Here is an 11,400-nt window from a genome sequence, read left to right as displayed (position 1 = left end):
TAATTTGCATATCGCCCTGATTAGCCAATGGGAAGGGTAGCGGAGGTATGGCTAATTACCATGTTTCTCTTTTATTAGATAGGATGATTATATTCTAATTTTGCCAATGGTGAAAATAGTGAATTAAATACTATACTATTTCCAACACCAAATAAATCAATGTAATATCTGCAACCAAAACATTTGTTCAGTTTTATATTTGTCCAATTGGCTAAATTATTTTCACTGCAAAATTGGGAGGGCCCTGCCTGGTGCAGCTCAGTTAGTTTTGTTTCGCCAAAAGGTTGCTGGCTTGATTCCTGGTCAGGGCACATGCCTGGGTTGCAGGCTTGATCCCTGGTAGGGGGTGTTTAGGGGGCAGCCGATCAAAAAAAATTTTTTAAATATATTTTTGTTGATTTCAGAGAGGGAGAGGGAAAGAAAGATAGAAACATCAATGATGAGAGAGAATCACTGATTGGCTGCCTCCTGCACACCCCCTACTGGGGATCAAGCCTGCAACCTGGGCATGTGCCCTTGACTGGAATCAAACCCGGGACCCTTCAGGCCACAGGCTGATGCTCTACCCAGGTCAGAGCCAAACCAGGTAGGGCTGATAAATGTGTTTTTTTAAAAAATATATTTTATTGTTTTTTTACAGAGAGGAAGGGAGAGGGATAGAGAGCTAGAAACATCGATGAGAGAGAAACATCGATCAGCTGCCTCCTGCACACCCCCTACTGGGGATATGCCCGCAACCAAGGTACATGCCCTTGACCGGAATCGAACCTGGGACCCTTCAGTCCGCAGGCCGACACTCTATCCACTGAGCCAAACCGGTTAGGGCTGATAAATGTTTTGATGTTTCTCTCTCTCCCCTTTCCTCTCTCTTTAAAAATCAATACTTTTTTTTTCTTTTTAATGGGAGGAAAGCTGTATAATTAGGAGGAAAAACTTTATGATTTAATATAAACACATTCTAGAAAGAGCTCACAAAAAGCAGCCCTTGCTGTACCGTGTGCCTTGGCCCACTGGAGGTTCCGCACCAGAGACTCTGCAGAGTACGCGGTTCCTTGTATTGGATCAGTCAGTGCTCTCTTTTCAGACAAGCTACTTCGAATCTCTAGAGCCTGTTTGCCTTTGGTGAGATGGCATTTACCCATATCTAAAAGATAAGAAGTAAATATTATTTTTTAGAACATAATCCTTCCATTACCTTTTAAATACTTAGGTCAAGAACTCTCCCATACACTAGGTTATGTTCTCAATAGCATTTATGCTCAACCAATATTTACTAAGCACCTAAGTGTGTCAGGCATGGCCAGGGTGTGACAGGGAGCAAACATAAAATTACTGAACCGGCTCGCTTCTAAAGGCCCCTCTCTAGCTTTTATCTCCTATAATTCTAATAATGCACCCTTACTAGTAATATTCTAAGCCTTGAAATTCACAAAGAGCTGAAAAGTATATTTCTTCACTGAACTATACTCTGCTGAGAAATAGATTTAGTTAGTAAACATGACTACACATCTATGAGAAAGTTAAGATATCCTGTCTTTACCACAGATTTATTTTTAACAAAGGAAATTATGTGTTAAAACCACCAGCAGGGTTAAGGCACCGCCACTGCCCGCCGGCCATTACCCCAGGTACTGTGCATCCTCCCACGCACGTTTCTACTCAGGTGGAGGTGTTGGTAAGCAGTGTGTGTCCAAGTTTTAGGTTCTGAACTTAACACAAATGTTATGCCATATATATGCTTGGTATATATCATATATGGGTGAACTGATGCTTTTTATTAAGTTTTTAAAATAGTTAAATTATATTTAAAATACAAAATTAGAATAAACCATTTTAAAGTTTCTGAAGCACCTTCATAGATCTGTTTGAAAATAACTGACATACTTTCAAAGGCTTTTTTTTTAAGCAGCGGCAACTTTTCTTCAAATAAGAGCTTAAATAGAAGCTCAATATGTAAAACAGATAAAAGCAGAACTTGTTTGGTTGAAGGAGGTCTGAGCCCCAGCTGTCTATGTTGAATGGGAAAGTGGTTAAGTCAAGTGACCCAGCTAACAGGTCTGCACTGAGAAAAACATGACAATAAACAAATGTGACTAACAGCTGTTAGTGAAGCATTCAGACACTTTATATTCAAACTGCCATCTTTGGAACATGAAACTCCAGTAACTAGTTTGCAAAAGAATTGCCTTCTTTTTGATACGGCTTATAAAATGATATTTCAAAAAATACATGTCAATCTACTGGTGTAACACTTCCTATTTAGTACCTGACCCAAGCACAGCATGTACTGGGCTGACAGGGAAGGGAGTGGAAGGAAATGAAAGACCTGGTGTTAGATCTCTAGGATCATGTCCTTAACACGTTAAGCGCCATGTCAGTCACCGGTGACTGAAACGGAAAGGAAGACAAACAGGCTTGGCGCTTAATGTGTTAAAGCAAAAATTTAAAACCACTAAGTTCATCAAGAAAAAAAATGAACCCAGTTTTTTTCCACTAGGGCCTCAAAATTTCTGTAAAGTTTCATCTGTCTGATGCTGAGAGAATGGTGGTTGAATAATTCTTTTGCAAACAAATAAACTTGGCAGCATGAGGCACTAGGCATAGAAACAAGGTAAAGAGCTGTGAGGATCAATTTTTATTCATTTCTCATCATGTCTGGGGTCAGCCTTGTAGTTCAAGTAGCGCTGCACAGGTGGCATGTGGCTAAGTCAAGAGAGAAGGAAGGAATTAAATAGGAGTGTTGCTGAGCATGACATTAAAAATTATTTTATAAAATAAGTATTAATTTCAAACCTGCACAATAGGAATAAAATAATTACCACACAGAAAACCCTGAGTAGCTTTCTTTTTATTTTACCTTCTGCAACTTCATCCAGTAACACAGTAATTTTCTTGTCTTCCAATAATCTGTCTTTTAAAAATTTCATGAAGATTCCATTTGCCAATCCAGAATGCTGGATTTCAAAAGCTTCTGCTCCTTGACACCTTAAAAACAGCAAAAATAAAAAATGTTTTCAAAGCAAACACTTACCATGTGGGGTAAATACTGATGAGCCTCAATTGCTTCCCTGCCTCTTGCATGATGTCCTAACTAAAGAGTTAACCTCTACACAGGAACTAAATGCTTTGGTGCTTAGTAAAAAGAAAGGTGCCAAGATATGAAGTGCTAAAGTAAGTTATTTAAAATTGCTATAAAACATATCAAGGAGACCTAACCAGTTTGGCTGAGTGGATAGAGTGTCGGCCTGCGGAATGAAAGGTCCCAGGTTTGATTCTGGTCAAGGGCATGTATCTTGGTTGCGGGCACATCCCCAGTAGGGGTGTGAAGGAGGCAGCTGATTAATGTTTCTCTCTCATTGATGTTTCTAACTCTCTATCCCTTTCTCTTCCTCTCTGTAAAAAATCAATAAAATATATTTTAAAAAATATCAAGGAGCCCTGGCCAGTATGGCTCAGTTGGTTGGGTGTTGTCCAGTGCACCAAAGTGTTGCCAATTTGATTTCTTGTCAGGGCACATGCCTAGGTTGCAGGCTTGAACCCCAATAAGGGGTGTGCAGGAGGCAGGAGACAGATGTTTCACTCTCACATCGATGTTTCTCTCTGTCCCTCTCTCTTCCTCTCTCTCTAAAAATTAATAAAAGTATTTTTTAAAATGTTAAAAATATTGAGGAGGAAAATTAATTCCTATATGTCTATGGATATTTCTAGGCTTCTATTCTACAATAAAAAAATAACAAAGAATAAAGGAATCTTAAATATAAACAAAAAAGTTTCTTACGTGGCATATCCAAACACAATGTTGGCAGTGACTTTCAATGCATCCAAGATTGGAATGGTATCATCGTAGTCATTTCTATTTAAAAGGTAGGAGGGGAGAAGGCCAAATACAAAGGTAAAAAGTTAAACAGCATTTTTAAAAAGAGCACAAGTAACAATGTAATAAAAATATAACACTACTCTACTATACATAATTAAAAATTATGGATTCAAAATTCCTTTATCCAATCACCTACATATCTACCAAAACTAACCCAGGGCACCTACACTGTTGAGACATCTTTTCTCTTGTTAGTATTTACACTGGAGTTACATTTGAACTCTGGCATTGGATTTTGGCTGGCAATGCTCAGCAAGCCAAAACGTGCGACTCTGAGAGGCATCATCATTAGTTCCCTTCCTTAGTAACATGGGCGGACAGATGGGATCTGGTTCAGCTAAACTCTCTGGATCTGCAAGACCAGGACTGACTAGAGTGAGCAGTGCCCAGCACTAGGGGTGCTGTTTCTATGAGTTTCCAGAGGAATAACTGCAGTGGCCTTAGAGGCGTCTGAGCAGCTGCACCATTCGTAGAATGAGTAAATATCCAGACCCTTCAGTTCTTTACTTTTGCCCTACAGCAAATAGGAAAAAGTTAAAATAATTAAATACACACAGAGAAAATATAGTTTCCTCTAGTTTCCTTCTTAATCAGCCTCGATCTATACTCTACACTTCACAAACTTAAGGGGTTCTTAGCACGTGCAGGTTTGCCACAGATGTAATTTGCCAAGGTTGATGTTTAACTCCAACAAGCTTCGCTGAATAAAGATGAGACAGCTTACCTTTTCCTACACATGTCCAACAGGAACACATTGAGCCCCGTTTCTTTTTCTTGCATCAATTTCAGTATGTTTTGCACACACAGACAGTTTTCAGACCTATATGGATTTGGAGCATCAATAGGAACCATAAAGCTGTTCCCAAAGTTTTCATAACCATGTCCCGCATAGTATAATAATCCTGAAGAGGGGCAAAAGGGGCAAAAGTTCATTCTAAATCGTACTCTGAACATGTATGTAGCGCTCTTTAAAAAGTATAACTTTTATTTTCTTCAAGTTAATGCAAACTTAAGAGTTTCCCAGTTATAAATACAGTTAATGTTAACTAAATGCACATTGAAAATTATTTTGGCAACAGCCTTCATTTTGGTACTGTGTTTTTTGCCCATTCATACAATTGGTTTATTCAATTCTTTCATTCATTTAGCAGATAGTATTTAAAGGGAAGACTCTGTGCCAGCCACTGTCCGGGCTTCAGGATTACTAACAGAGACAAAAAACCCTGCTTTCATGAAGTGGCAATCTTGAGAACGCAAACAAATAAATACACGTATGACAGATGGAGAAAAAACATGTTCCATGGAGAACTATAAAGCAGGGCAGGTGAAAAGGAGTGTGGGTTGGGGCACACTCCTATTTATCTGTTTTATTTTGGGTAGTCAGTGAAGGCCTCCCTAATATGGGGCCATGTGAGCAGTGGCCTACAGCACATGGTGGACAAGCTAAATATTAGGGGCAGCACATTCTAGGGATCAGGTGGAGGAATCTCCAAGTGAGAATGTGCTTCGCATGGGGACAGTTGCAAAGTCGTGTGGATGAGTGGTGTGAGCTGGGGACGAGCAATAGAAGTTTAGTACTGTATTTTATTTTATTTGTTAAATATATTTTTATTGATTTTTTACAGAGAGAAAGGGAGAGGGATAGAGAATTAGAAACATCAGTGAGAGAGAACATCGATCAGCTGCCTCCTGCACACCCCCTACCTGGGATATGCCTGCAACCAAGGTACATGCCCTTGACCGGAATCGAACCTGGGACCTTTCAGTCCGCAGGCCGACGCTCTATCCACTGAGCCAAACCGGCTAGGGCTTAGTACTTTATTTTAAACCAACATCAACATGCTGTCTTGAAGCATGTTTTATTTATTTATTTATTTTTCTTTTCTTTTTTCTTTACTGGTGTCTGTGTCCATTGGTTAGGCTTATATGCATGCATACAAGTCCTTTGGTTGATCTCTCCCCCTTACCCCAACCCTCCCCTACCTTCCCTCTGAGGTTTGATGGTCTGATCGATGCTTCTCTGACTCTCAATCTGTTTTTGTTCATCAGTTTATGTTGTTCATTATATTCCACAAATGAGTGAGATCATGTGATATTTATCTTTCTCTGACTGGCTTATTTCATTTCAGACATTTCAATACAATTAGTAAGGGTTCTGATAATATGAACAACTTTTTCTAAGAAGAGCAGGAAAATCTGATTTCATGAATTATTACTTCTTTTATGTTATGATATATAAATATCATTAATTTTTCATCTAGAGTCTCTTGAAGTAAAATCTAAAATTTGGGTTAGTTTCAGAAATCAATAGATGAGCCATGATTTCTTTACTGAGAAATGATACTATGAAAACTGCACCCAACAACTCTAAAGATTTTCTTGAAAAGAAGTTTGTTTTAGCTGTAAAAAAAGACACAACAAAAATATCAGGATGGGCTGCCTTATAAAAATATTTGAGAGAAGTACTTGTGAAGACATATCCCTTAAGCATGCAATCTCTAGAATCCACTAATTTTGTTCTCTTAGATTCTGGAATGAGACTTCTTTATATAGTATTCTAAAGTTAACAGTAAAAAGGCCTTTAGATAGGGAACAACAAAAACACCAATATAGTGGTTACAGGCCCAACTCCAGCAGAGAATGGCTTTGAACACACATACACACACACACACACACACACACACACACAGGATCCAGGTCTTCTACTTAAACTCTTATTAAAATAACGAAAATGGTTCTTTCATATGGCAAAACAGACAACACATTAAATCTGTATGGGTTTAATTTAGATCTCATGTGTACCCTGAATATAATCACGTAGGTACTGCAGGAAATGAAAAAGAAAAGGAAGACAAAGTTCTTGTCCCCGAAGTTCTTGCAACTCAGTCAGGCAAGCTCATGTTGTTAGTTAAACAACAAAGGAAATTAGCACATAATTATTACCATAAATTAAGCGATCAGGGAGGCCCTGTGTGATATGAGTGAAGCACAGAGAGGAATGTAAGTGTGAGGGGTAGTAAACACATGAACTTGGGAGAAAGAGTACAATCTGGAAAGGCAGAGGGAAAGAGGTATAGTGCAGGTAGGGAGAACAGCAGCAAACAGGGCTTGGACCTGAATGACAGCTAACAGGAAGAATACTATTTTGGCAAGGAATTAAATAATCATACATGAAAGTAAGAGCACACAGATAGGGAGCATTTTAAAAATTATGACAAAGGAAGTGGGTTTCATTCACTAAGCAACGAAGATCAAGCAAGTGAAAAGACAACCTAGAGCAGTGGTCGGCAAACTGCGGTTCGACAAACTACGGCTCACGAGCCACATGCAGCTCTTTGGCTCCTTGAGTGTGGCTCTTCCACAAAATACCGACTTCTGCGCATGGGCCACGAAGTTTCAATCGCACTGTACATGCGCGCCTGCATGTGGTATTTTGTGGAAGAGCCACACTCAAGGGGCCAAAGAGCCGCATGTGGCTCTCGAGCCGCGGTTTGCCGACCACTGACCTAGAGAATAGGAGAAAGTATCTGCAAATCATATATCTACAAGTACAGCTTGTATCCAGAATACATAAAGGGCTCTTATTTTCAACAATTAAAAGGACAAATACCCAAGTAAAAAATGGGCAAAGGATTTGAATAAACATTTCTCCAAAGAGAATATACAAACGGCAAATAAGCACATGAAGCGATGCCCAACATCATTAGCCATTAGGGAGATTCAAAACAGAATAAAGGTACCACTTTGCACTTCTTAGGATAGTTATAATAATAATAAAAAAAAAGACTGACAATAACAAGTGTTGGCAAGGATGTAGAGGAACTGGAAACCTCATTTATTTCTGGCAAGAACATACAATAGTGCAGGCAAGTTGGAAAGAGTTAGGCAGTTCCTCAGAAAGTTAAACTCAGAGTTATCCTATGACTTAGCAATTCCACTCCAAGTTACCTAGCCAAGAGAACTGAAAACATGCCCACAAGAATGTGTATATGAATGTTCACCACAGTATTATTCATAATATCCAAAAAGGGAAACACCCTGAAGGTCCATCTTCTGATGGTCTATCCATATAATGAAAGATTGCCCAGCCATAAAGATAATGCTACAACATGGATGGACCCTAAAAACATGCTAAGTGGAAGAAGCCAGATACAAAAGGCCACATATGGAATGATTCCATTTCTATGAAATGCCTCAAATAGGCAAATCCCTAGAGTCAGCAAGTAGATTTGTTGTTGCCAGGGGCTTGAGATAAGGAGGAATGGAGAGTGACTGCTAATGGATATGGGGCTTCTTTTTGGGGTGATGAAAATGTTCTGGAATTAGGTGATTGATGTAAAACTTTGTGAACATACTAAAAACCACTAAACTGTACACTTTAAAAGAATAAAATTTATACTTCTCTATCAAGTATTCAAAATATGACTATTCCCTATCAGTCTCTTTACTGCTTCTAGAGAAAGGTATGCTTATTTTTTTTTACCTTCATTTTCCTGCTCAAGGCACCCTCTCTCCTGTCTATCTACCCATATCTAACCAATCCTCAGAGTTATGTCGACATAAGTTCCGAATCCTCAGCTAGTTGTCACCTGGTTTCTGCTCTTCTCACACACTCGACCCTCTTGCGGCACGCTGACTCTAAACACATACTAGCTTTACGGACATTTTACAGTTCTATGTCTATTTAATTTCTCTGACAAAAAGTGATCACAATAAAGACATTGATCTTATAACATTTTAATGGTTTTCAAAGCACCTTCATATACACAATCCCATTTTAATCCATATAATAATCTTTAAATGATTTATCTCCCTATAAGATAAAAAAAAATTAAATTTAAAAAGATTATGTGATTTGTTTAACATAATACAGCTGGTAGGTGTTTGGACTCCATATACAGCATTTTTTTTTCTCACTACATTAAGGGACTTACAATTTGAGAGTAGATCATGTTCCTTATTTTCTGGATGTCCCTCAATACCTAGCATGTTCCTTATCTGGGCTATGGATATAATAGGAACTCAGTACAAACATAATGAATGTATTAAATTAACAATGCGAACGAATCAGGACAGAGGTAGGTCTGGAAACCTTTTGTAAAGGCTCTGATTTCCAGTGGGAATGGTAACATTTCTACAACTGATCTTACTTAGAGACAGCCATGCAGAAAGCTGGGGTTTCACTCCCACTGTATCACTAACACGCCTGGCTCTAAAAGGCTTGTCTTGGGAACAGAAGCAATGTGGAGTAAAAGTTTAGCCTCCAAAGCTAAGCGTGGCCCATTATTTCATTGCCATATGCCCAGCTCTGCAATCGCTGAAATGAAGGCACTTTCAACAAAATACCTTTTGCCTGCCCCAAAATAACTTATAAAAAGTGTAAGCATTTGTATAAAAGTCTACATCCAAATTATATTGCAGGAGATTAAGGTTTTTATGTAAAATGAACTAAATCAAATCATTGTACTTTAAAAATTCCATATCTAATACTGCTTATTATTTTAATTACCTATCCCATTACTCAAGGACAAAAGGACAACATATATATATCTTTATAAATGACAAAAAATTTAATGCGGTTAGAAATATAATCCTATAAATTAGATCTTTAGAGAATTTTATTTCTTGGGAATATGATTTCCAAGAATATAGCTAGTTACAGATATTTATTTTTGTCTCAGTTGAGTTAAAGAGCAGCATACCTAGCACAGTGCTCTCATTAGAAGACCCTCTACCACCACCATTAGCACTATGGACCCACATATGTGAGTATACAATCTGTCATTTGTATTGATGACATCAATTAAAAGCAAAATTACCTAAAATTGGTAAGAATTCTAATAAGAACAATATTGTTTTGACAAAACAAAAAACATGAAAGTAAAGACACTAAGCTAATTAGTTATTCATATGGAACTATAGCATAAAGACCAAATCTATTACCTTTTACAATAAAACTCTTCAATTCAACAGTGTATGTATTGCATCTTTCTCTGATTTTTAACTCTTAATCTAACTTGTTCAATGAAAAAATAGTGGATAATTATTAAAATGAAGATTATAAATATCTTACCATACACTCCTTTGTCTAAAAGTAGTAAAAATTCATCCACAGCGTTGCGCATCTCATATTCAGTCAGATCCAACAGTGAAACAACTTTGAAATCCAGCTGTCTTAACAAATTGGTCAATTCATACACATCCACCAAAGGAGCTTTAAGCTTGGGGTGCTCCCAGTAATTCATGTTTCCTATCAAAAGGGCAACCTTGTCCTTAGCTGTTAAAAAAGGGATTTAAAGAAGGATATAAGAATTAAAATAAGACCCATGGAAGTGGTATCATTATAATAAAAAGTACGCTTTACAAATAGGAGTTCCTTATTATTTAATTTCATCTTAGGATGATCACTTTATGCAGCAGACCAACATACGGAGGACGACAAAAGCTAATAAATCAAACAACTGAAATTAAACTTATTGAGACTTTTGAGAACCAGGCAAAAGATATTTATTAGCTGCATATGAAATATACTGATAACTAATATAAAAGTATACTTTTATTGAAGTACAACAAGAATATTATTATAATTCAACTAGGCTTTTAGAGCAAATTTTAACAAGGTATGTTTGAAATTGGGTTCTCATCAAATTAGGTTCTGTTTTGCTGACAATGGAAGATGCTAAACTAAAGAAAAAGAGGAACAGGAAGAATTTGAAACAGAGCAAGTAAGGAGAAATACCAAAGAGGACAGAAAAGCAGCAGCTTAACAAGTACTGCATCTGTATTTTTTTAGGTGACATATTGTCTTCTCTTGGCCTTAAAATTTTTTTTTTCCCATTTGGGTGAGATGCAGTTACTTTAGGGATATGCGAAGACTTTTGTAAGAATATGTGTTTTGTTTTTAAATATATATTTTTTTATTTCAGAGAGAGGAAGGGAGAGGGCAAGAGAGAGAGAGAAACATCGATGATGAGAGAGAATCATGGATTGACTGCCCCTGGCACACCCCCTACCAGGGATTGAGCCTGCAACCCAGGTATGTGTCCTGACAGGGAATGGAACTGTGATCTCCTGATTCATGGGTCTACTCTCAACCCTTGAGCCACACCGGCCGAACTGTATAAATGCCTTAACAGTTTATTTTCTGACCTTAGTGCACTGAGACTTTGTTCAAAGTTGTATTCTTATACAAAGAATTTTTCTGTTTTTAAGGGACAAAAAGATCTCCACCAATGCCTTAAAAAACTATCAGCTAGCTTAATCAGGTGTATAGCTTATCCAAAAACAGCTGTGGAAGGCTGGACATAGCTTAGTGCTTAAGAGGTCTTCAAAATTGTACCTTTGTTAGTTTGGGTCAGATTAAAAATTAAATACTTGAGACCATGCTACGACTGTAGGAACCTGTTACAATGTTTTTGCTGCGGATGTTACAGTGTGAATCTGTGAAGGAGACAGAGGGAGCAGGGGAGATGGAGTCACAAGAGCATTGGGCAGCACCTGCCAACTGGCTGAAGAGCCACACT

The 11,400-nt window shown here is 37.9% G+C and overlaps 1 protein-coding gene across 1 annotated transcript in view; it reads right to left on the bottom strand.

The window, feature by feature from the left end:
• Nucleotides 1–11,400, bottom strand: part of MALT1 (MALT1 paracaspase) — a 45,586-nt gene that overhangs the window by 7,002 nt on the left and 27,184 nt on the right. Inside the window, exons 10-14 of the mRNA XM_014546925.1 lie at nucleotides 9,951–10,154; nucleotides 4,602–4,779; nucleotides 3,779–3,853; nucleotides 2,858–2,985; nucleotides 995–1,144 (exon numbers count right to left, since the gene is read on the bottom strand). Of these exons, the coding sequence (XP_014402411.1) occupies nucleotides 995–1,144; nucleotides 2,858–2,985; nucleotides 3,779–3,853; nucleotides 4,602–4,779; nucleotides 9,951–10,154 (735 nt within the window). The remainder of the gene's footprint in view (nucleotides 1–994; nucleotides 1,145–2,857; nucleotides 2,986–3,778; nucleotides 3,854–4,601; nucleotides 4,780–9,950; nucleotides 10,155–11,400) is intronic.

The sequence above is a fragment of the Myotis brandtii genome, unplaced genomic scaffold, assembly GCF_000412655.1.
Source record: "Myotis brandtii unplaced genomic scaffold, ASM41265v1 scaffold457, whole genome shotgun sequence".
NCBI classification, from domain to species: Eukaryota; Metazoa; Chordata; class Mammalia; order Chiroptera; family Vespertilionidae; genus Myotis; species Myotis brandtii.
Note: the sequence above shows the minus strand (reverse complement) of the source record. Positions and strands in the feature narration are given on the sequence as shown.